This window comes from Alosa sapidissima, chromosome 9 (genome assembly GCF_018492685.1).
Source record: "Alosa sapidissima isolate fAloSap1 chromosome 9, fAloSap1.pri, whole genome shotgun sequence".
NCBI lineage: Eukaryota > Metazoa > Chordata > Actinopteri > Clupeiformes > Clupeidae > Alosa > Alosa sapidissima.
The window spans coordinates 21,696,494-21,718,706 of NC_055965.1; the positions used below are offsets into that span (position 1 = coordinate 21,696,494).

At 39.5% G+C, this 22,213-nt stretch overlaps 3 protein-coding genes across 3 annotated transcripts in view; 1 reads left to right on the forward strand and 2 right to left on the reverse strand.

The window, feature by feature from the left end:
* Positions 1–1,965, reverse strand: part of LOC121718040 (NACHT, LRR and PYD domains-containing protein 3-like) — a 26,668-nt gene extending 24,703 nt beyond the window's left edge. Inside the window, exon 1 of the mRNA XM_042102827.1 lies at positions 1,924–1,965. The gene's annotated coding sequence lies outside the window, so the exon portion shown is untranslated. The remainder of the gene's footprint in view (positions 1–1,923) is intronic.
* The window catches only part of LOC121718035 (NACHT, LRR and PYD domains-containing protein 12-like), a 1,225,568-nt gene that overhangs the window by 861,838 nt on the left and 341,517 nt on the right, over positions 1–22,213 (reverse strand). The gene's annotated exons all lie outside the window — the stretch shown is intronic.
* Positions 1,022–21,540, forward strand: LOC121718041 (NACHT, LRR and PYD domains-containing protein 12-like). Its single transcript, XM_042102830.1, has 9 exons — positions 1,022–1,103; positions 2,680–2,867; positions 8,718–10,611; positions 13,199–13,372; positions 13,496–13,663; positions 16,889–17,059; positions 17,880–18,053; positions 20,635–20,681; positions 20,855–21,540. The coding sequence occupies exons 2-9, from the start codon at positions 2,693–2,695 to the stop codon at positions 21,424–21,426; spliced, it is 3,375 nt and encodes a 1,124-aa protein (XP_041958764.1). The 5' UTR covers positions 1,022–1,103; positions 2,680–2,692; the 3' UTR covers positions 21,427–21,540.

Here is a 22,213-nt window from a genome sequence, read left to right on the forward strand (position 1 = left end):
TTCATGCTTTCTGCCAAAACTGAACGATTCAGGTACAAATTTGGCCTTAGCCGTTGTACTACAGTTTTTCTCAGTCACTTTGGTGCTTTTCTCACATCACTATTAACATTTGCACAGCAGTTAGTGCATTTCTCAAAACAATTAGTGCAAACTGCAAAACCTAGTGGATAACCTACAAAAGCACGTCACTTGCTCAAAATGGATAGTCAATTCCTCAAAAGCAAGTCTTCATGTCAATGAAACTAAATGACACCATTGTTTATGAATAAGATAGTCAAATGGCTTTGTCATGTTTTCATTATGGCAGTTTATTCTCTCAGTGTTTTCCCATGCAAAAAAAGGTCAGAACTCAGTGACACTACCTGAACATGCTCAAGACAGCACTATACAGTACTTGTACAGCCATTTTAAAACTACAGTAGTTAGAAAGTTAGAATTTGCTGTAGTTAGGAGAGTAAGTGTGTACAAGACACTGAATATGTACGTTTCACAGTTTTACTGTATATGCTCTTTGCAATTCTACAGCATTGTGACAGAATTTGATAACTAGTTCACCAATTTTGTAATGACTCAAGCAATGAAATGAAGACTAGTAGTTTTATTGGGAACGACTATTCAGCATCCATACATATAGTTCATTTTGACTGACATGACAAAGCAACTGATACATGTTCAAAAGCATTTGCAATTTGTTCAGAGGAAGGAGATTTTTTCAGAGGAAGGAGAATTGCTATGATGTGCACAAATGACTAAATGTTGTGGAGGTTGAACTAATAGTTATGATAATTTTCATTCAGATATGAGAAAAGCACCAAAGCGACTGAGAAAAACTGTAATAGGCTACATGTTGTCTGCAAACGGCATCTGCAGGTCTAACTTTGCATTGCACTCTTACGCCCTCTATGGGACACAGTGGTTGGCTGACTTGATCTGTGCAGTGTTCAGAATACTTTTCCCCTGGCCTAGAAATCTGTTGGAGGGAAATCTAGACGCACCCTAGCGGCAGCAAATTACATTTGCTTCCAGGGCTACTTTTACCCCTTAGATACAAATACGGAAGAATGCGGAGACGAGTGCCTCGACGACCACTGACATTTGAACAGGTAGAACTACATTTGTCAACATGCATACATACACAATGAAGGAATTGTATATTTGTATTATACTGCAATTAATATTATCGAGTTTATGTAGCGTGTTTTTGTTAATCCAATCTAGGTCTGCAACCTCGCAAACCACGAAAAGATAGATAGATAGATAGATAGATAGATGGATAGATAGATAGATAGATACTTTATTAATTCAAATTGAAAGATCGATGAAAGTCGATGGGCCTAATATAAATGAGAAAATTAACGTTTCTAAAAAAAGGACTAGCTTAAAAACTCTTTGCACCAGAGGCTACAGCGCAAAAAACATTGGGTTAGTGTTGGTCGTGCTAGCCCTAAATAGCAACTTCCATGTAGTTTGATTCAATAACTAACACTTTGATTGCTATAACAAAATGCGCTATATATTCTCGGAAATAGGCTATGTCTAGACTACTGAGCACGCGTGCTACCGTTAGTGGCACAAGCAGCCTTAACAAGAAATTGTGAATGGAAACTTAACATGCAAATGAATCACATAATGTCATAGCCGACAGAAAAAACTCAAGTAATGGCCTTACACCAAACATTTTTGACAAGATTTGGGAAAGATTCTTCAACGATTGGAGTCTTTTGAGTAAAGCTTGAATGGGGGGCATTAATTAAAAGACTACAATCTTTCAAGAATCTTTCCCAAATCTTGTCAAAATCGTTTGGTGTAAGGTGGCCATAAACTTTAAAATCCCAACCTCTGTAAAGGGTGTGTTCATGACATCAGCTCGGAAAACAAATACCCTGTACAGGAAATTGCAAATAAGTTAATAGAATTGCTTACTATGGCTGAACAAGAAGGAAAATGTCTCAGGCGAGTGTTTCTAGGGCCTAGAAACACTCGCCTGAGACATTTTCCTTCTTGCTCAGCCAAAGTTCGCCAATGTTTCAGTCTGACCGGGGCAGGTTGAAACATTGTTAATATCCAGGTTAGGCCTAGTGGGTGTAAATGGATCTGTCTGGATTGTGTAGCCTATTCTGTCTCTAGTATGCCTAAGATTGATTTGCAGATAAGGAGACGATGGTTGTTGTTGTGTATTGTAAATATACAAACTACATAGGTTGTATATTTTTTATAGAATGCAGTGATGCATGTTTTGAATTATTTAAAATTATTTCAAATCAAAATAATACACTCAGACACAAGCATATTCATATCCTGTCTCTGACCCTACAACATGTCTCTATACATGACATTGAGCTTGTATAATGTTCAGGTCCATTTGTGAGGTTCTCAGTGACAGAACAATGTTTCTGATGCAAACCATGTTGCTGGACTGTTGACACATTTCAATGATCTATGCAGCACAGGATGTTCAAGAATGCATTCTTCTCGAACAAAGCTCTCATTAAGTATAATAGTTGAATAATAATAATAATAATAATAATAATAATAATAATAATAATAATAAACAGTAGGCAACTGTTTTTTTATGAAATTGGTACTAACGTAAGTATAAAATGTACAAAAGGCCTACAGATTGCACTGTATTTAGCAATTACCTGTAATTTACCTGCATTTTCTCTCATTCCATGACAGCTGGCTGTTAGTAATGGCCGATTCCGATTCCAGTGAGTCGGCCATTACGACTCAGACTGGACCTGTCCAATCCACCATTACGGCTCACACAGGTGGGGTTGCAGTGGTACCTCAACTTCATTCTTGCCACATTGAAGGATCTGTCAACATCAATGTCAGCACATCCTCAGCTCCTGTTCTGAAATCAGGTCATAATGCACACTCTACATCTTTCCCTTGTACCTGCATGCTTCCTACCTATACCTTATACTAGTACACAGCAACAATTTCAGTGTTAACCCTTCGAGGTCCCATGCCTGTCTGCTACACCTTGACATTTTTAAGTATTTCATCCCACTAAAAATACCTATGCAAAAGTGACACATATGGTTATATTCTGGAAAACCTCAACAATAATAATATGAGAGTAAAGTGAATGTAATGAAATTATTTTCACACTATACATAAATCTCGGCAAGACTTTTGAAATCTGAACCTTGTAAACATAAGTGTTGACTATATAAAAGTAGGACGAGCATTCAGTAATGTTATGTAGTTTCAGTACAAATTTTAAACACTTCAGACTAACCATGTTTTCTCTGAAGCCAGTGGCTATTTCAAATGAGTAATGATTAGATGGGTGTGTCACACCTGTAACTTCCCCCTCCCCCTGTCAATGTCCATGTGTCAATGGCTGTCATTGTCCACCTATCAATGGCTCTGCCAGGGTACTGTAGCTACCTTCCCCCAAAGCTTATGGTGTCTCTGTGGCTCTCCGCTCTCATGTACAGTCTGTCACAGGCAACCCATTTCCAAAAGTGGGATGTTCTCCACATCACAGTGAAATTGAATAGAAAATATGTAGAAGTTGCTCTTTCATTATCTTTTTTAAAACATTGAATTCATCACTACAAGACAGAGACATACAGTAATGCCACAAATTTGCATATCTTTCTAGTATTACCTACTGTAGTGTATATTTGTCATCTGACACATAGAGTATCATTCACACCTAATCTGTTTGCATCAGGATACTATTGCATCAGGATATGACAGTGTTTACTTTTCCTGTAGCCTAAATGCCTGCATTTTACAATTGTATGGACAGACTTATGCATGGACCATGATACTTTATGAACTAACTTTATAAGTTACTTTAGCAACAAACTATGGCTATGCATGGCATGCTGACTGATTAGCCTGCTGTAAACGCAACTTGTGAGCACAACGTGATGTGGATATTAGCCATATGATCTGACCAGCAATAAACAAAAGTCTACTTCTACTGAAATGTAGTTTGGCAACTGAAAAATGTCTTCAAAACTTGACAAAAATAGCATGTTTCAATCGACTAGTTATATAGCTTCTCTCCCTAAGCTAACTGAAAAGTATGACAACAACAGCTAGTAAAATAGATATTAAATCGTCGATTTTAACACATAGTCTATGGCCCCTACTTTCCGACCTGGCACATGGCAGAAAACGGGTTATTTTTCCAGCGCAAAGTTTATTTCTTATTTTGCACGTCTCTTTTTTTGAGCAATGCGCCAAGGGGTGTGGCAATTAACAACCTGAGGAGGGGTCTGGTGCGTTGTCTAAAAATCGCTGTCGTACACTACCTAAAACGCATTACGCCACTGACCAAGAGAAACCTGGTCAGAAGTCCATGGCGAGTTGTTTATATGTTATTTTAAGAGTGCATTATCAACAGTGATATGGGCGTGTGCACAACACACCATGCTTCCCTCATAAACAAACATGCACCGGCGCACATCCATGCAAAACATTATATTGTAAATTACACGATTACAATGGGAAACATATTTAGAATAAGATATTATTAATTAGAGTAAGATATAGATATAGGGGCAGCCGTGGCCTACTGGTTAGTGTTTCAGACTTGTAACCGGAGGGTTGCCGGTTCGAACCCCGACCAGTAGGAAACAGCTGACGTGCCCTTGAGCAAGGCACCTAACCCCTCACTGCTCCCCATTAGTGTGTTTCACTAATTGTGTTGCATTAGTGTGTTTCACTAATTCACGGATTGGGATAAATGCAGAGACCAAATTTCCCTCACGGGATCAAAAGAGTATATATACTTATACTTATACTATATTACGAAATACATCTCACAACGAGTAGTTATTCACCATCATTAGCAAATTGGTAATGACTGATAAAAGTGATTAGGTGAGGGGAGAGTCAAATATGAAGCACAGTTGAAGACGTACTGTTACGAGATGTAAGCAGCAACTCCTCTGCAGGATAAATGTCCTTATGTTTTTTATTCAGTCATTCGAACATTATTGGGGTAAGTGTTCAGGCTATGTTTTCGATGTTAGTGGTATTTCCAATCAATAGTGAAAGTAACGGTGCATAAATGTTTTGTCATTGACTATGAGACCACGGTGAAGTTAGTTACACTTTGCCAATGAGTTCAAATAATAAACGAGTGCAAATGCGTATATAGGCTATACTCTGCTATAGGTCTTAGTAAAGCATGGTTTAGTGGATTGACTGTTCCATACGGTGTCATGTGCAAGCAGATTCCTTCAAATGCGCCACTGACTATCAAAATACCAATGCACTGTTTGAAGTTGTGCTTCGCTTTGTTAAAGGGAATGACAGATGTCATTCTCATTGGTTTAAATGATGTTATATGCCCACAACACACCCATGACTGATTAAGAAACATAAGGCCCACCTTCTTGCACCTTGCATCGGACGTTTCATAACTAAACCACACACAATATGGACTGGACAAACCCCGAAATTTGTTTAAATTATTTGCTAGTGACCAGGCGTTTTAGACTGTCATGATGGGGCCCATCAGTGCTTATTTTGTCCCAATCTTGTCAGTGTTAATTCAATAATCCATAAAGTGTAAAAAATGCAACTCAGATACAGTGTTGAAACACCTTTACACAGAGTTGCAATTTACACTTGGAATTGTTAACTTGTTACATTTTAAATCTGCACAAGTATTAGTTTAACACTAATTACTGTCATAATTTTCAATTTACTTATGATGGTGATGGAGAAGTTTGTTCCCAGAATGCCAGCCTCAGTCTTTATATTAAGAGATCTCTATAAAGAGATCCCATATTAAACCTTACTGAAATTTAATCTTTAAATAAAATACAACTAAGTGACATTAAAGGCTATATACTGTTGTTGTCATGTCATCGTGTAATTTTTCATTGATGCTACAAACAATCAACTAGATGAACATCCACAGCACCTTAATCCTGTGCATAGGACTTAAAGTATTGATTGTGCTGGTGACAGGAACATGTACACAAATTTAGCTGTGCAGTGTTGACATGGTGAACATAAACTTCCTTCTTACAACTATTGGTCCAGTTGCTACAGCTTTTATATCCATTCATAGTAAACCTATAAAGCCCAACCTTATAGGGTGAAGATGAAATCCATCCCAGGAAGTACACAGACATATAATGCAACTAAGCATTGAGCATGGAGGTATTATATATAACTAGAAAGAGTGACTAAGTCCCGCCCCCATTCATTTCAATGGCCCATGCTAGGCTAGCTAGTTCAGCCAAAAAATTGCGTTTCATGGATGCCTGTTTCCGCCACCAGCTAGAATTAGCCTATTGGATTCCACGTTACAGAAAGAGACAACGTAAGGTACAACGGTACGTCGTTTATGAAGACTAGATATTCCCTCAGAGGAAAAGACGTTGTTTGGGAATGCGCTTCACCTACCCTTGTTATAGGCACAAATTTATTTAATTGGTTGGGATAACAATTTGGGAATGGTGGTAGAAGTTTGCCCCATATCTCGAAGTCCTAGGCTATTTAATGTGATGTTCATATGTAATAATAAACAATGCGAATCAATATTGAGTGAGGACTTACTTTAGGCTACACAAATAATGATCCCTAAATGCTATATTTGAACAGGCTGTATTAGGCCACTAAGTGTGCAATATGGAGGCTATCCAACGAAAATGATAATTAAGTAGACATGGGACGTAAGAAACGCACCTTACGCTGCACTCAGCACCCAGTGTGAATTTGCAGCTTGTTAAACCTAGGCTACATTTGCAGACAGACAAAATGAAGCCAACGCAAATTAAACTTACAGATAGAAGCGCACATCCCTCAGGTGTATTGTGGTTCAAGCAACCAGACATTTTGGAGTCTGCAACTGCTGTCATTATCAGAAACTTTCCTTTGATGCTATCTATATCTATCTATATATATCTACTAATCTATAAAGGGGACAGTCAGGGTTGTTGGATATTTGGCTTTTGCCTCAACTGGCAGCCTGACCAGTCAAATGAAATCCATAGTCTAATCATGTCAATGTTACCCTGGAAATTCCAGAGTTCTTGCAAAAGCACAATTGAATTATCTCTGCGAGACACTCTGGCAATGAGTAATGATGCACGTTACTTTTACCCCTTGCTTTGCGAGGAACTAATCACATCAGTGTATCTGATAAGGCAGGCCATGAGGCGAGCTAAACAGATGACGACAGCACTGAAACTAATCAGTCAGTAAACATTGGTCTTAGTGTTATCCAATTGACCTGTCGCTATGCTCCACCTTTAGAACGCTGATGAGCCGATGACAGTCCTGCCTCAGTGGGACTCGGACATCAGCTCGTACAACTCCATAGTAAACAACAGGGAGGAGGCATAAAATGACAAATTAATCGTTATTTATGGAGTTTATTAACTAAAAAAAAATGACGGATAACCATGGTCAACAACGTGGGCACAGGTTCCCTGTTAAATCCCAAGATGAAAATGCTCATTAACCAACTACAATATTCTTACTACATCAAATATTAACATAACATATCTTAGTATCATTCTTCCACTAGCTAGCTAGCATTAACGTAAGTGTTTTTTGCACGGTGATTTGCACGGCTACTCGCCACATATGCTTGTCACCATGTATGTATTCTAAAGTTTTGAATACACCCCTCCATAGCATAATTAAGTCCCTTTTGATAGCTTCTGGAGGAAAGTAAATCTTTTATCAACCAAAACGTCCTCAAAGCCTGCTTTCATATACTGTCAGCTGCCATTGTCCACAATGTATTTCTATTCAAGTCTGGTTTGTTTGTCCGAGTTTTCACACGGTAACAATGGGGGGCGGAGCTTAGCGACAGGTCAATTGCGTCAAAGTCCAATTGCGTGCAGTGAGATTTTCAAATGCCGCCCCTTGAATTGGGCCATTTTCATTATTCGTGGCCAGACCCTTAATCTTAAGGCCATTGCTATGAATCTGCTAACATGTATTGTCATAGTTATCTTGCCAACCCACAAATAGTACAAATAATAGTAACTATTAGAACATTTACTTTTTTTCTTTTATAATACCACAAAGCCTGGTATAATACAGCCTAAAACATGCCTGTAACATTAAGTATCCTTAGCTTAATCCAAGTAGGCAGTCGTTTTATTTGTCGTCTTCCAGAAATGCTTAACCAACATGGACGCGCGAGGATGTTTAATAAATGTTGGGGGCCTTAATGCTTAATGCTATGCTAATTGGCTGAGCTAACCCTCCAAATCCTGACCCCCTGGCATAACAATTTCAAACCTCATCTATTTTCTATGTATAAACTCTTACAGCTTGAAGTATCAGAATGTATAGTAAACCTTCTTTTACCCCTTGATAATGGCATCAATGACTTTTTTGCCTGATGTCACAGGATCGTGTTTTGTTAATTTATTAATGTTTATTTGTTTTTGTTCATAATATAAGGCATGGATTCACACAATACACCAGATACTAAAACAGACATTTTATCATTAGTGAAGTTATTTGCTAAATGAGTTTCAAAAAATGTTTCAACATAATTTATAACATACTTTTGGTTTAAGCCCCACTCACTTCTGGGTTGTATCCGAATACAAATACAGATACAAATATTGTTTGTATTAAATACAAATACAAATAGTTGCTCCACTGCACACCCCTACTCATAGCACACTATTTGTGCCCAAAATATTCAAATTGATACTTTCAAACCACCAGTTCATCTGATATTAATATCAATGCTGCCTTCTTTTTAACAGATATTTGCATTAAAACAGTGTCTGAAAAACTGAAATCAAAACTGAGAAAGACGTTTGGGAGCATTTTAGAAGGCATCGCAAAGAAAGGAACCCCAACATTGCTCAATGATATTTACACAAAGTTGTACATCCTCGAGGGAGAGAAAGAGGGGATAAACCATGAACATGAGGTTTGGGACTTCGACAGCATCTCCAAATCACAATCATCTCAAGACACTCCAATTGACCTCAATGACATTTTTAAACCTTTACCTAATGAAAATGATCAAGAAGAGGAAAAAGATTTTCGAATTGTTCTGACTAAAGGAATTGCTGGTATTGGGAAAACAGTTTCTGTGCATAAATTTATCCTTGACTGGGCCGAAGAGAAAGCCAACGAGGATGTGGATCTCATGATTGTGCTTCCCTTTCGAGATTTGAACACAATGATTGACGATGATGACAGGTACAGTCTTCAAGAGCTGCTGGAGGAGTTCTGTTCTGAACTTAAGGATGTCAAAGACCCAAAGACCTATGAGAACTTCAACATTGTGTTCATCTTTGATGGTCTGGATGAAAGTCGTCTTCCTCTTGATTTCCATAACAACAAGAGGGTGTCTAAGGTCACAAAAAGGTGTTCAGTGGATGAGCTGATTACAAATCTCATACAATCTGATCGTCTTTTGCCATCTGCACGAATATGGATAACTTCTCGACCGGCAGCCATCCACAAAGTCAGCAACTGGACACAAACGACACATCGTTTGACTGAGATACAAGGATTCAGTGACCCACAGAAGGAGGAGTATTTCAGGAAGAAGATCCATAATGATAATTTAGCAGACAGGGTTATCTCACATATCAAAACATCAAGAAGCCTACACATCATGTGTCACATCCCAGTCTTCTGTTGGATTTCAGCAACAGTGCTTTCTTTTCCTGAGATATTGGACACTGCTCATGAAAACATCCCTACCTCCCTGACTACTATGTACACCCGATTTCTTCTTTATCAGATGCAGAAGAAGAATGAGAAGTACTATGGAAAACACAATACGGTGCCACTGTCAGAGACAGACATGAAGATCATCCTCAAATTGGGTAAGCTGGCCTTTGCAAACTTAGAGGAACAAAATCTAGTGTTTTCTGAGAGTGACCTGAGGAAGTATGAGATTGACGTCACTGATGTCTCCGTACATTCAGGGGTGTTTACTGAAGTGGTTAAAGAGGAAGATCCCATGTTCAGAGATAAGTGGTACAGCTTTGTCCATCTCACCATACAAGAGTATCTTGCTGCATTCTACACATTCTACCAGTTTGTCTCTGAAGGGTCAAACCCATTTCCAGTACAAAAAAACAGACAGTCATATCCCAGAGTCGGATATAATCGCAACACATATGACTATGAAGAGGAAGGTGAACAGAGTGGTGATACAGACACAATGGGAACTCTGCATGATTTACACAAGGCTGCAATTGGCAAAGCTCTGAAGAGCACCAACGGTCATCTGGATCTCTTTCTCAGATTTCTTCTTGGGCTTTCGGTGGATGAGAGTCTGTGGCGGTATTTCAAGCTACAAACAACCATAGATCAAGAGAGCATCATGAGAACCAGCCAGCTCATTAAAACCAAGCTCAGAGAGGACAACGAGAGAGAGCTTCCATCCCCAGAACGTTGCATCAATCTCATCCACTGCCTCACCGAACTCAAAGACAACTCACTGGTGAAAGAAATTCAGAATTTCATGAAGAATCTTTCTGATCAGAGGATAAGCCCAGCCCTGTGCACTACCCTTGCCTACATGATTACCACATCAAATGAGGTGATGGAGGAGTTTGACCTGAGGAAGTACAATACATCAAGAGAGGGTCGGAAAAGACTGATTCCAGTTATAGGACGCTGCATCAGAGCCAAGTTAGTATTGTCCTGGTTGATAACTTCACCCTGGAGAGAAAATGCTGATTTAATGTTTCTACACTACAGTTTGATGGTATACAGTGCCTATAAAACAAATTCACCCCCCCCCCCTTGGATATTTCCACTTTTACTGCTTTTATAAATGGAATCTTGATTAATTTAATTTGGCCTTTTTTTACAATAATTTGTAAAACAATTCCCTTTTTAATGTCAAAGTGAAAGCTTTCTACTAAGTAATGTTAATTAATTAAAAATATAAAATGCAAAATAAGCGACTGCATAAATATTCACCCTTTTCAAGACAATATTTAGTAGATGCACTTTTGGCCGCAATTAAAGCATGGAGCCTGCGTGGATAGGTCTCAGTTAGGCATGCACACCTTGATACTGCAATTTTACTCAATTTTTTTTCAAAACTGCTCAAGCTCTGTCAGGTTGGAAGGGGGATTAGGTGTGAACAGCCCTTTTCAAGTCCAGCTATAGAGTTTCTATTGGACTGGGGTCTGGGCTTTGACTCTGCCTCTTGACTCTGCCTCTTGTTGTCTTTATACCATACCATTGCTACAGTACCATCACCATGCTTCAAACGTGCAGTGTTTGGTGTCCGCCAAAAATAGCATCTGGTCTGGTGGCCAAAGAGCTCAATTTTGGTCTCATCAGATCAGTGAACCCTCTTCCACCATTAGACCTTGGAGTCTCCCACATGTCTTTGGACAAACTTTAGTTTAGATTTAATAAGAGCTTTTGCCACTCACCCATAGAGCTTTGACTGGTGAAGAACTCGGGCAAAAGTTGTTGTATGCATAGTTTATCCCATCTCAACTGCTGAAGCTCTTAACTGCCTTTGTGTCCTCGCCCACCATTATTCTTCTTGAACAGTCACTCAGTTTGTGGTGCTGGCCTGCTCTAGGCAGATTTGCACATTTGCCATATTCCCTACATTCCTTAATGATGGATTTCACTGAACTTCAGGGGATGTTTAGTGACTCACATTTTTTTTGTATTCATCCCCTCACTTATGCTTTTCAATAGCATTTTCTTTTAGTTGTTTGGAGTGGTCTTTTGTCTTCATGGTAGGAATACTGATTGACCAGTGACTGGACCTACCAGACGCAGGTGTCTTCATACACATTCACTGCACTCAGGCAATCTCCATTTCACTAATTGTGAGACTATTAACACCAATTGGCTGGTCAGCTGTTGATTTAGGTCAGTCACTTTAAGGGGGGTGAATATTTATGCAATTGCTTATTTTGCATGATATATTTTTAATTAATTAACATTGCGATGTAGCAATTTCACTTTCACTTTGACATTAAGGACAGGATTTCTGTAAATTATTGTAAAAAAAAATTGACAAAGATTCCATTTATTAAAGCAATAAATGGGGGAATATCCAAGGGGGGTGAATACTTTGTATAAGCACTGTAAGTTAGCCTGCTTTGTTGAGTAGCTTATAATAACTTCTTTGGGGAATAGAGCGTTAGAAGTGGGCCACTAGCATAACAAGTTTATTGCCATGGTCAGAAGAATAGGCAACTTACGTCATGGTTGTGTTCAGTGTCGGTGAGCTGATGAAGTTTTAAGCCAAATGTCCTTTTTATGTTTATGTGCTTATCCTCCATGTGTTGTTTTCATGTTTTAACCTCTCTGAGATAGTTAATTTTTCTTTCTTCCTTGGGCGAATTTGCCTTTCTCTTCGTAATGTATTTGGCCCCAGTGAACCATCTTACTTCCCAATCAGCTACTTTTCACACAACGTAGTGCTATAGTGGAACATTGTTAGCCTGGTGCAAAGTCAAAAGGCAATAAAGTTAACTGACCGCACAATTCAATAACATCAAACTGTTGTCAGCTGTGATGTGGGGCAACCGTGGCCTACTGGTTAAGGTTTCGAGCTTGAAACCGAATGGTTTGATCGCCGGTTCGATCCCAACTAGTAGGACAAATGTGGGTGGTGGAAGTGGTTGAGCACTGCTCTCTCATGCCCACATCCATGGCTGAAGTTCCCTTGAGCAAGGCACCTAACCCCTCACTGCTCCCCAAGCGCCACTATAGCAAGGCAGCTCACTGCTCCGGGTTAGTGTGTGCTTCACCTCACTGTGTGTTCATTGTGTACTTCACCTCACTGTGTGCTCTGTGTGCTTCACAAATTCAAGGATGGGATATATGCAGAGACAAAATTCCTTGTATATGCAAGTATACTTGGCCTATAAACCTGATTACATTTACATTTAGGACAGGAGATAGTTATACTAAGGAATACTTTGAGCATTTATTTAACTGTCACACGTCACTCTCTTCTCTTCTCTGGCCTCTGGATACCCCTCTCTCTCCTTTCCTCTCTCTCTCTCTGTCTTTCTTTTGGGTTTGATTTTTTTACATTTGATGTCTGGTCTTGGTTTATCTGGTTTAACATCTAACTTGTTGTAGTGTACTTGCTTATTTGGCGTCACATGTCCTTAGTTCATTCTCCTTTTCTCGTTATCTGTCATCATCTGCCCTATGTTTATGCTACGTTCTGGTTCCCCAGAAATATAGCAAAGCTAGGTTAACAGACAAAGTATTTTTTCTTCCTTAATAGACTTTGTGGGTGCGAATTGGAACAAGATATCTGTGACACTCTGGCCGAGGCCATGGAGATGCCGTTATCCCAGCTTAAGATACTTGACTTGAGTTACAACCCCTTGACAGATGCTGGAGTAGAGAAAATACTAAAGGCACTTTTAAGCAAAAAGCGTGACCTGGAAACACTGAGGTATTATGTCACTTACCTGCTTGTTTGTAGAAATAGACGTCTTGTATAAATATAATGGAAAATATGTTTCTATGTTAGGCACTGGTGGGTTTTCTTACACATATTGGCCTATTTTGTTACCAGGTTGTGTGCCTGTCACATCACTGAGACGTCCTGTGTGACGTTGGCCAAGGTCCTTCAGCAGTCGAGTCTCAGGGAACTGGATCTGAGTGGCAATACGATAGGAGATGAAGGAGTTAAGCTGGTCTGCACCGGACTAATGAGTCCCCACTGTCGGTTAAGCACACTGGGGTGAGTATTGTTGAATGCTAAAGTGAACCCTGTATGACAGGGGTATTCAATTAATCTTCAGCGAGGTCCAGTTACGGAAAATTTCCTTAAGCAAAGGTCCGGAGCATCATAATGTTTAGGCTATGTATATGTATGTATGTATAATATATATATAATATTAGGATGGATGGATGGAGCCTAGTTGTAGATAGATAGATAGATAGATAGATAGATAGATCGATAGATACTTTATTGATCCCCAAGGGGAAATTCAAGAAATAGAAGATTGTAGGCCTAGGCCTAATGTTTAATGTGAAATAAAATACTGTAAGTAGCCTAAAAGGCAACATTTGAAATGAGGAGAAATAAGGCAAGATAAGAGTGATTGGGGAGAAAAACTGAGTAGCCTTGGATCTTAAATAAAATAAAATTTGAGCTGAGACAAGGATGGATATTCCACAGCTGGTTCCTTGAACCCATTAATCAGCAAGTTTAATTTAATTTTTTTAGTTTTTTTATGTTGACCCAAAATCCTGGAAACCCAGGAACATTGTTGGGTAGTGAATGCATGTAGGCTTAACTAGATTGTGGTGGATCAATCATATTGCCTTCTTAAATCATAAAATATTCTGTGGTCTCAGTTCACTGTTGAATGGGCCTAGCCTACCCTATGCTTGCTCAAAATATATGCTTTGCCTAGTAGAGGTGCTTCAAATTGGCGCTTTTAAAAATCGCCTGTCTCAGAATATATAGAAGAGGTCCAGGGCAATTCCGCGCAAAACTGTCACATCCATATTTAGTTGGCGTTACGGACGTGACAGTTTGCGTGGTATTGCCCCCGTATCGTTATATAAAGCTCTGTTCTCGCTGTCTAGCTTTCTCCTCTTTGAGCAATCGATGATTTGAAAATAACTTAGGCCTACTTATCGTTAACTTAGATATCCATCTGATTGTTTCTCGTCCCGTCTCCTCTCCTCGCTCGTTTCAGGCTATCAGTCTCTTCTCCATAGTAGGCTACTTTACTCACTGACTCGACTTTATCAGAATTCACAAATTTCACTGGCTGAGTAGTAGCAAGCTAAATGATGGTTCCTGAAGCTCCTGAAGTAGGCTAAATGCTGTTATCATAACCAACGAAACATTTAGTGCAGATTTGAAATCACGTGAAAATCTAAATTACGCTATTATGGTCTGGGTCCGGATAGGATCACATCACGGTCCGAATTCGGACCGCGGTCCGCCATTTGGTGATCCCTGCTGTATGAGCTTGTAAAACATTACGAATGCAACAGTTCGAACAGTATTATGGAACAATACGAATTCCGTACTTGTGACAGAATACAGACAATTTCCATCGGCCCTGCATTTCCCAGAATGCCACAGCCCAAGTCCACATATTTTTGAAGAGATTAAATATTAATCCTTACAGATATCTATTTTAATTGGTATTCTGGGAAATACAATATGTAATTGACAATATTGTTACTTTATTGTTATTGTAACTGTCATGTTATTGTGTAATTTACATTGATATCATGCCATAGACCATCATGCAGATGTCTCGCCACAAGACAGTCTTTTTGGGTAGGGATTGCATTGTTGCAGTAACAGACATAGCTAAGTATCCTGTCATGTGGGCCAGTGTTGAAATGGTGGATATACATTCATTCATTCATTCATTCAATTCCAAAAGCACAACGTTTCTTCACAACTATTGGCATGCTACAGTATTTATATTGTAGCGTGTCTACGTTCCTAAAAGTACCGTGTCTAAGTTCCTAAAAGTATGTGAGCATGGTTAATGTGTTAAATGGTTCTGATAGGCTCTGTTACCTGGGCCAGGGTTGGGGTACCACCTCCTTCCGGGGGTAATGTGTGTAGTTTTGGGGGGAATAGGTAGTGGAGATTACGAGGAGGTGTGTGTGAGTTGGAGCCCTATTCGTGAGTGTAAAAGTGTATTCTTGTGGCGTGGCCGACAACAGTCAACATTAAACCCGGTTAATGATAAACTGTCTCATCATTGGCACAGAACGTTACAATATTCATCTGACAGTAATATATTTAGAGTTCACTCTGAAGTTCAAATCCCTTCCATAGGGAGGGGATACTGAAATGCAAGTAAGCAATAAGTGCCCAACTTCAAGTGAGGTCAGTGTTAATTGACCAATGGACCAGCCAGACCAATGGATACCTTGTCTTAGCTGAATTACTGAAGCTAAGCAGGTGTGGGCCTGGTTAGTACTTGGATGGGAGACCTCCTTGGAAAACTAGGTTGCTGCTGGAAGTGGTGTTGGTGGGTGGCCAGTAGGTGGCACTCTTCCCTCTGGCCAAAAATGATCGATCCCAATGCCCCAGTGCTGTGACGGGGACACTGCACTGTAGGAGATGCCGTCCTTCGGATGAGACGTTAAACCGAGGTCCTGACTCACTGTGGTCATTAAAGATCCCATGGCACTTATCGCTAAGAGTAGGGGGTTCCCTGGCGTCCTGGCTAAATTCCCAACCTGGCTCATTCAATCTGGCCCCCTAATCATCCCCCACTGTAATTGGCTCATTCACTCCCTCACTCTCCACCTCAAGCTGGTGTGTGGTGAGCGTTCTGGCGCATAATGGCTGCTGTGCATCACCCAGGTGGGTGCTACACATTGGTGGTGGTTACTAGTGAGGTCCCCCCCATCCATGTGTTGTAAAGCGACCTTGGGTACCATGAAAGTCGAAGGTATTATTATAAAGTAATCAATTTCACATTGAGGCCAGAAGTCCTGTTAAGTAGCAGTGATATTAGCTTGAAGATATTACATTACATTACATTTGGCTGACGCTTTTTAACCAAAGCGACTAACAACATGGTAAACAGTAAGTTTTAGAACAATTCTCACAATTTTAGGACAGTTTAAAAAAACATTAGAGTACAGTAAGAATAAGTGCGTCGGTGAGTGCTGTTTTTAACAGTTACTTGTCAGTTTAAAACGGCTGGTGAGTGCTAGGATCAGTAAGACTTGTTGTAAGTGTTGCTATGAGAGTAGATGTTCTCTAAAGAGCTGGGTCTTCAGGAGTTTTTTGAAAGTGGAAAAGGATGTCCCTGCCCTTGTAGGAACTGGCAGTGTGTTCCACCAACAAGGAACAACAGATGAGAAAAGTTTGGATTGGCTTGAGCGTACCGATATCATCTTTACTCTGATTTAGTTTGGCTGCGACATACCCTGTTGTTTTGCTCCTTATATGTATGTATTTTCCTTCTGCTAGATTGAAAGACTGCAACCTCTACAAGGGCTCCTGTGCGGCTTTGGCTTCTGTTTTATGGTCTTTTTCGGAGTTGAAAGGCCTAGACCTGTCAGACAACGATTTGCCAAACGCAGGACTGAGACGACTATCAGCTGGACTAAGGAATTCCAACTGCTCTCTTCATGTCCTCAGGTGCAAATATGATATGGAAAAACCATGCTGTCCTTTATCATCCAACAGAGTGATATCTCATTGTTTTTAATCTGCTTATGCTTTGGTCATATCCTAATTTTTCAATTTCAATTAAATTCAATTTAATATCACTTATAGAGCGCCAAAACATTGCACATGTCTCATGGCGCTCTACAAAGTGTTAAACAATCAGATAAGGCCCATGAGTAACAGGGGCGAGGAAAAACTCTCTACAATTGGAGATACATGTAGGAAGAAGACTCGAGCAGATCCTCGACTCAAGGGCCTGACCCATCTGCCTAGGGTCAGTGCAGAATAGTAAGATCTGTTTACATGATAAATGAATAAGATAGTTAGGTGTACGCCACCTGAGGTGTATGTTACAAAGAGGTGGGATGGTTACATATGTAATGCATGAATCTTATTTAGTGTCAGAAAGTTCAAACAGTCCAGTGTAGGAAATGAATTGTCCAAGGGGATTAGGAGTTGTCATAGGGCAAGTAGTGGGTAGCTAGGCTGCGCAGGCCAGGAATCCGGGCAGGGGGACAGCAATAGGCGATCCCCAATAGGCTTGAATTTGAAAACCCTTTTTTCCAAGAGCACCTCCTATCCATGCCTAAGCTCACACTTACTGTAGGCTTCTTTACCTAATCTCTTTGAACTTTGTCAGACTTAGTAGAATTAGTAGCCAACATAGTATTTACTCTAAAGTCTCCCAATTTACCAAAGTTTGATTATTGTTCCTGTTCCTTGTAAGGTGCCTTTGTTAAAAGCCTATACCAAAATGAAATAATGGAAATGTAAACTTGCTCCTTTGCAGGATGTCTGGTTGCCAGATCACAGAGAGAGGCTGTGCTTTGCTTGCCTCCACTCTCATCCGAAATCCCCATCATCTTGAAGAGCTGGATCTCAGCTACAATCACCCAGGAGAGTCAGGAGTACAGCTGCTGTCTGCAAGGCTGGAAGATCAACACTGCCATCTACAGAAACTGAAGTAGGTTAAAGATAATCTTGTGGTATAAAAGGCAGATCGTGGAATTGGCAATAATTGAATAATGGCTGTTAATGATTTGTCATCCAGCAGAGGACCCAGGAACACAAGCCTTGAAACTCGCAAGTGAGGTTGAAATAGTTTTGATAGCAGATATCTCAGGGAATATTTTCATGTTGAAGTCAAATATGTATATGTTATATCTTATCACCCACCCAAGGCCATTTCATACTTTGCTCAACAGTTACAGAGGCAACACATCTGGCATTAAAATGTGATCTCACACTTGCACTAAGTAGTTAGCTTTGGTTAGCTCCCATTTAGCGGAAATCAAAAGTTTGAAAACAAAAAAATTGCGGTTAGAAATGATACACACATACACACACAGTGTATTTTCTTCACCCTAACCAACGTCACAAATTGCACAAACTATAATTTATTCATCCTCTCTCACTCTCCCCCTCTCACACACACACACACATACACACCCAGTGGTGTAGTCTACGTGATATACGCAGGACTACGCAGTATACCCACTTAAAAAGCATCACCATCTCAGTATACCCATTTAAAATAGGCAAGGATGCGTATTAACATTTGGGGTTAATCACAGTACAGCTAACTAGACTAACTACACTGCTGTACACATCTACACACTGTACACATCTACACACTGTACACATCTACACACTGTACACATCTACACATCTACACTACTGTACACATCTACACACTGTACACATCTACACACTGTACACATCTACACTACTGTACACATCTACACACTGTACACATCTACACACTGTACACACACACTTGTATTCTTCGTCCTATCTCTCTCACACACACCACAAAACACACACTTTTATTGCTTCACCCTAACCTTTCACACACACACACACACACAATATATAATATATCATAACTTCCCTAAAGTCCCCAGGCCTTGATATCATCTATGTAAATCCAGGATAGCTACCTTTAAACTTTACATTCCGATATACAGTATGCATGTATGTATATGTATGTACAGTTCTACAACCCCAAAACAGAAAAAGTTGGGACATTGTGTAAAATGCAAATAAAAACAGAATGTCATAATATACAAGTCTCGTAAACCAATATTTATCAGCAAAAAGGACATAAGACAATATGTCAAATGTTGAAAATGAAAATTTGGACTATTTCATGGAAAATATATGTTAATTTTGAATTTGATGCCAGCAACATGTTTCAAAAAAAGTTGGGACGGGAGCATGTTTGCCACTGTGCTGCTTCAACTCTTCAATTAACAAAATACTGTACATGTTTAGGAACTGAGGAGACCAGTTACCGATACCAGTTACCAGTATAGACCGATATAGGATTTCAGTTGCTCAACAGCATGGGGTATTCTTAGTAATTCCATTATGCACCTAATTTGACAAATCTGGACTGTAGACATGCCATTTTAGCACCTGGACTCTTCCTCTGTGGAGAAATACTATTTAAATATGTGCAGAATTTTGGCATTGTTTTCCTGAAATATTCAAGGTCTTCCCTGGAAAATACATTGCCTGGATGGGAGTATATGTTGCTCAAAACCTGTATACATCATTCAGAATTGATTCAGTGCTTTGCCAAATGTGCAAGATGACCATGCTGTAGGTACTAATGCTCCTCCACACCATCATAGATGTTGGGTTTTGAACTGAACACTAAAACAAGTTGGATAGGTTGGATACTTGAATAGGCCCTCTCCTCTTTAGCCCAGATGAGTCCATGATTTTCAAAAAGAATGGCAAATTTTGATTGGTATAAACACAGGGCCTTTTTCCATGTTACCTCAGTCCATTTTAGGCCCAGATAAGATGGTGGTATTTTCTGTATCATGTCTCAATACAATGTTGGCTGTTTTGACTGTTACAATCTTGGCTGCAGTTTTTGAATTGAGTATCAAATTGTGCACATAGACAATAGTTATCAGAGGTTTTCCTGAGGCCCAACAATGACAGATCTGGAAAAAGGTCTGGTGTTGATGCAGTGCCATCTGAGGTCCAAAAGACCATGGCCATCCAATTTGTTTTTCAGCTCTTTCCCTTGTTTGCTAAGATTTCTATGGATTCTCTGAATGTTTTAATAATATTATGTCCTGTAGATGATGAACTCCCCAAATACTTCACAATTGCATCTTAAGAAACATTAAAAATACATTGTTTCATCATTTGTGCACACAGGTTTACACAGAGAGAAGAATACCCCTACATCTTTACTTCTAAGGGACCCTGCCTCTCTGGGATGCTCTTTTTCATATCTAATCGTGTTGCCAGTTACCCTAATTAGTTGTGAAATATTCCTCCTTTTGTTTTCTTTATCATTACACAACTTTTGTAGCATTTTGTTAGCCCCATCCCAACTTTCTTTGAAACATGTTGCAATCAAATTCTTTCTGTTGGTATCAAATTCGAAATTAACATATATTTCAACATTTGATATGTTGTCTGTGTCCTCTTTTCTGTTTTGGGGTTGTAATTTATTTTCACACACGTTTCATAATGCATTATATCCATAATAAATCATGAGGAAATGAAATATTTTTTCACAGCATGGATCATGTTGGGGAAAGGCACCTAAAATGGGGTTTCAAGAAATGTAGGTGCATTTAAAGTTTTACATGATTTTAGAAGCAATTTCTGTGTACATACTGGCTAAGTTGATTTTAGAAGCAATTTCTGTGTACATACTGGCTAAGTTGAATTAATAGGATTAATTTTGTGTTGTTTGTGTTGTGTTTTATATTACCCTTTTTGTTGTCTTTGAAATAGATGCAGTAGACCTCAAATTTGGTTGGAGTGACGGAGTGGACGTATCTCAAGACTTAAAGAAAGCCACAAGAAGGAACTTGGAGATGTTCTACAGCCCATTCGACTCAGACGATGATGATATGGGAGTTCTGGCAAAGACTAATTTGCAAAACCAGGTGGAAGTGCAGTGTTTCCCAAGTCTATCGGGGGAACGCTTCTACTGGGAAGTGGATTGGACTGGTATGATTTTCATTGGCATGAAACATAAGAGTGCGGGTAAAAGGTTTGGTTTCAACCCGTTTGAAAAGTATTTTCTGACGTGCAGCAGGGATCAGTACGTTGCTTTCCACAATGACCGGGTCAGTACAAAGTCGATGTCACAGGTAAAGAAGCCAAATCCAGACCCTCAGCGGATCGGTGTGTTCCTGGACTGGCCAGCGGGTATTTTGTCTTTCTACAGCGTCTCTTCGGGCAAGAGGACTTTCCTGCACACATTTCACACCACATTTAGTGCACCTGTTGTACCTTTTTTTTCATTTGCAAAGCCACATCCTTATGATGGAATTGGTTCAGTCACTCTTCGTACATTTTGAATCTGTAAATGATGCAGTTGTACTAGAAAAAATAGATGTATACAGATGTGTAATTTCCACAGAATAAGCCCTATTTACTTCCAGGGCGAGACATTAAAATGTGTGCCAGTGTGACAGTAACTCATACCATTCTTATAAGACATATGGTGAGCTGTTTCAATACAAGGTGATGTTTAGCTTGACAAAGCCAGACTCGAGTTCTGATCAGAATCAAAATTCTATTTTGATAGGATTCTATTCTCCTGCTTGGAAAATGGTAATATTTGAGTAAGAAATGTTGCTTGAAACATAATCATGTTTGAGTGGAAAATGTTCGTAACAGACTGCTTGCCTAAGACTAGAAACTGCAGAGAATGTGGTTAAGACAGATGCAGCCTGCTGGCGTGGACAGAGACGAGATCTACCTGTTAGGAGGCACAGAAACATGAAGATAAAAAAATGAAAATGGTTTTGAGTATAGACCCTTTCAACAAGGTAAACAAAAACAGTGCTTGAACGTTCTATTTGGGCCCCAATCTACTTCCTCTGCATTAAGATAACATATGGAATGTTAAAAAGGAAGTCTTGTGGGGCCAACTATGATGCTGATAATGGAACTCTCTTGAAAGGGTCCATAGGGCAATTCCACGGAAAATTGACTTTTTGTCACATCCATAATGCCATTGAAATGCCTTGGCATTTTTCTTACTTATATTCTTCAGCCAAAAATAGCAAATGCTCAAATGTCATGTAATCATTCACATCATACCATACCATCACATGGAACACAACCTCCCATGACCGCAAA

What these genes read in the sequence shown, in the direction of transcription:
- LOC121718041 (XM_042102830.1), top strand. Translation starts at nt 2,693, where the DNA reads ATGGCCGATTCCGATTCCAGTGAGTCGGCCATTACGACTCAGACTGGA. An exon ending in AGCTCCTGTTCTGAAATCAG is followed by an intron (nt 2,868 to 8,717) that starts GTCATAATGCAC and finishes TCTTTTTAACAG; the next exon opens with ATATTTGCATTAAAACAGTG. An exon ending in CGTGACCTGGAAACACTGAG is followed by an intron (nt 13,373 to 13,495) that starts GTATTATGTCAC and finishes TTTTGTTACCAG; the next exon opens with GTTGTGTGCCTGTCACATCA.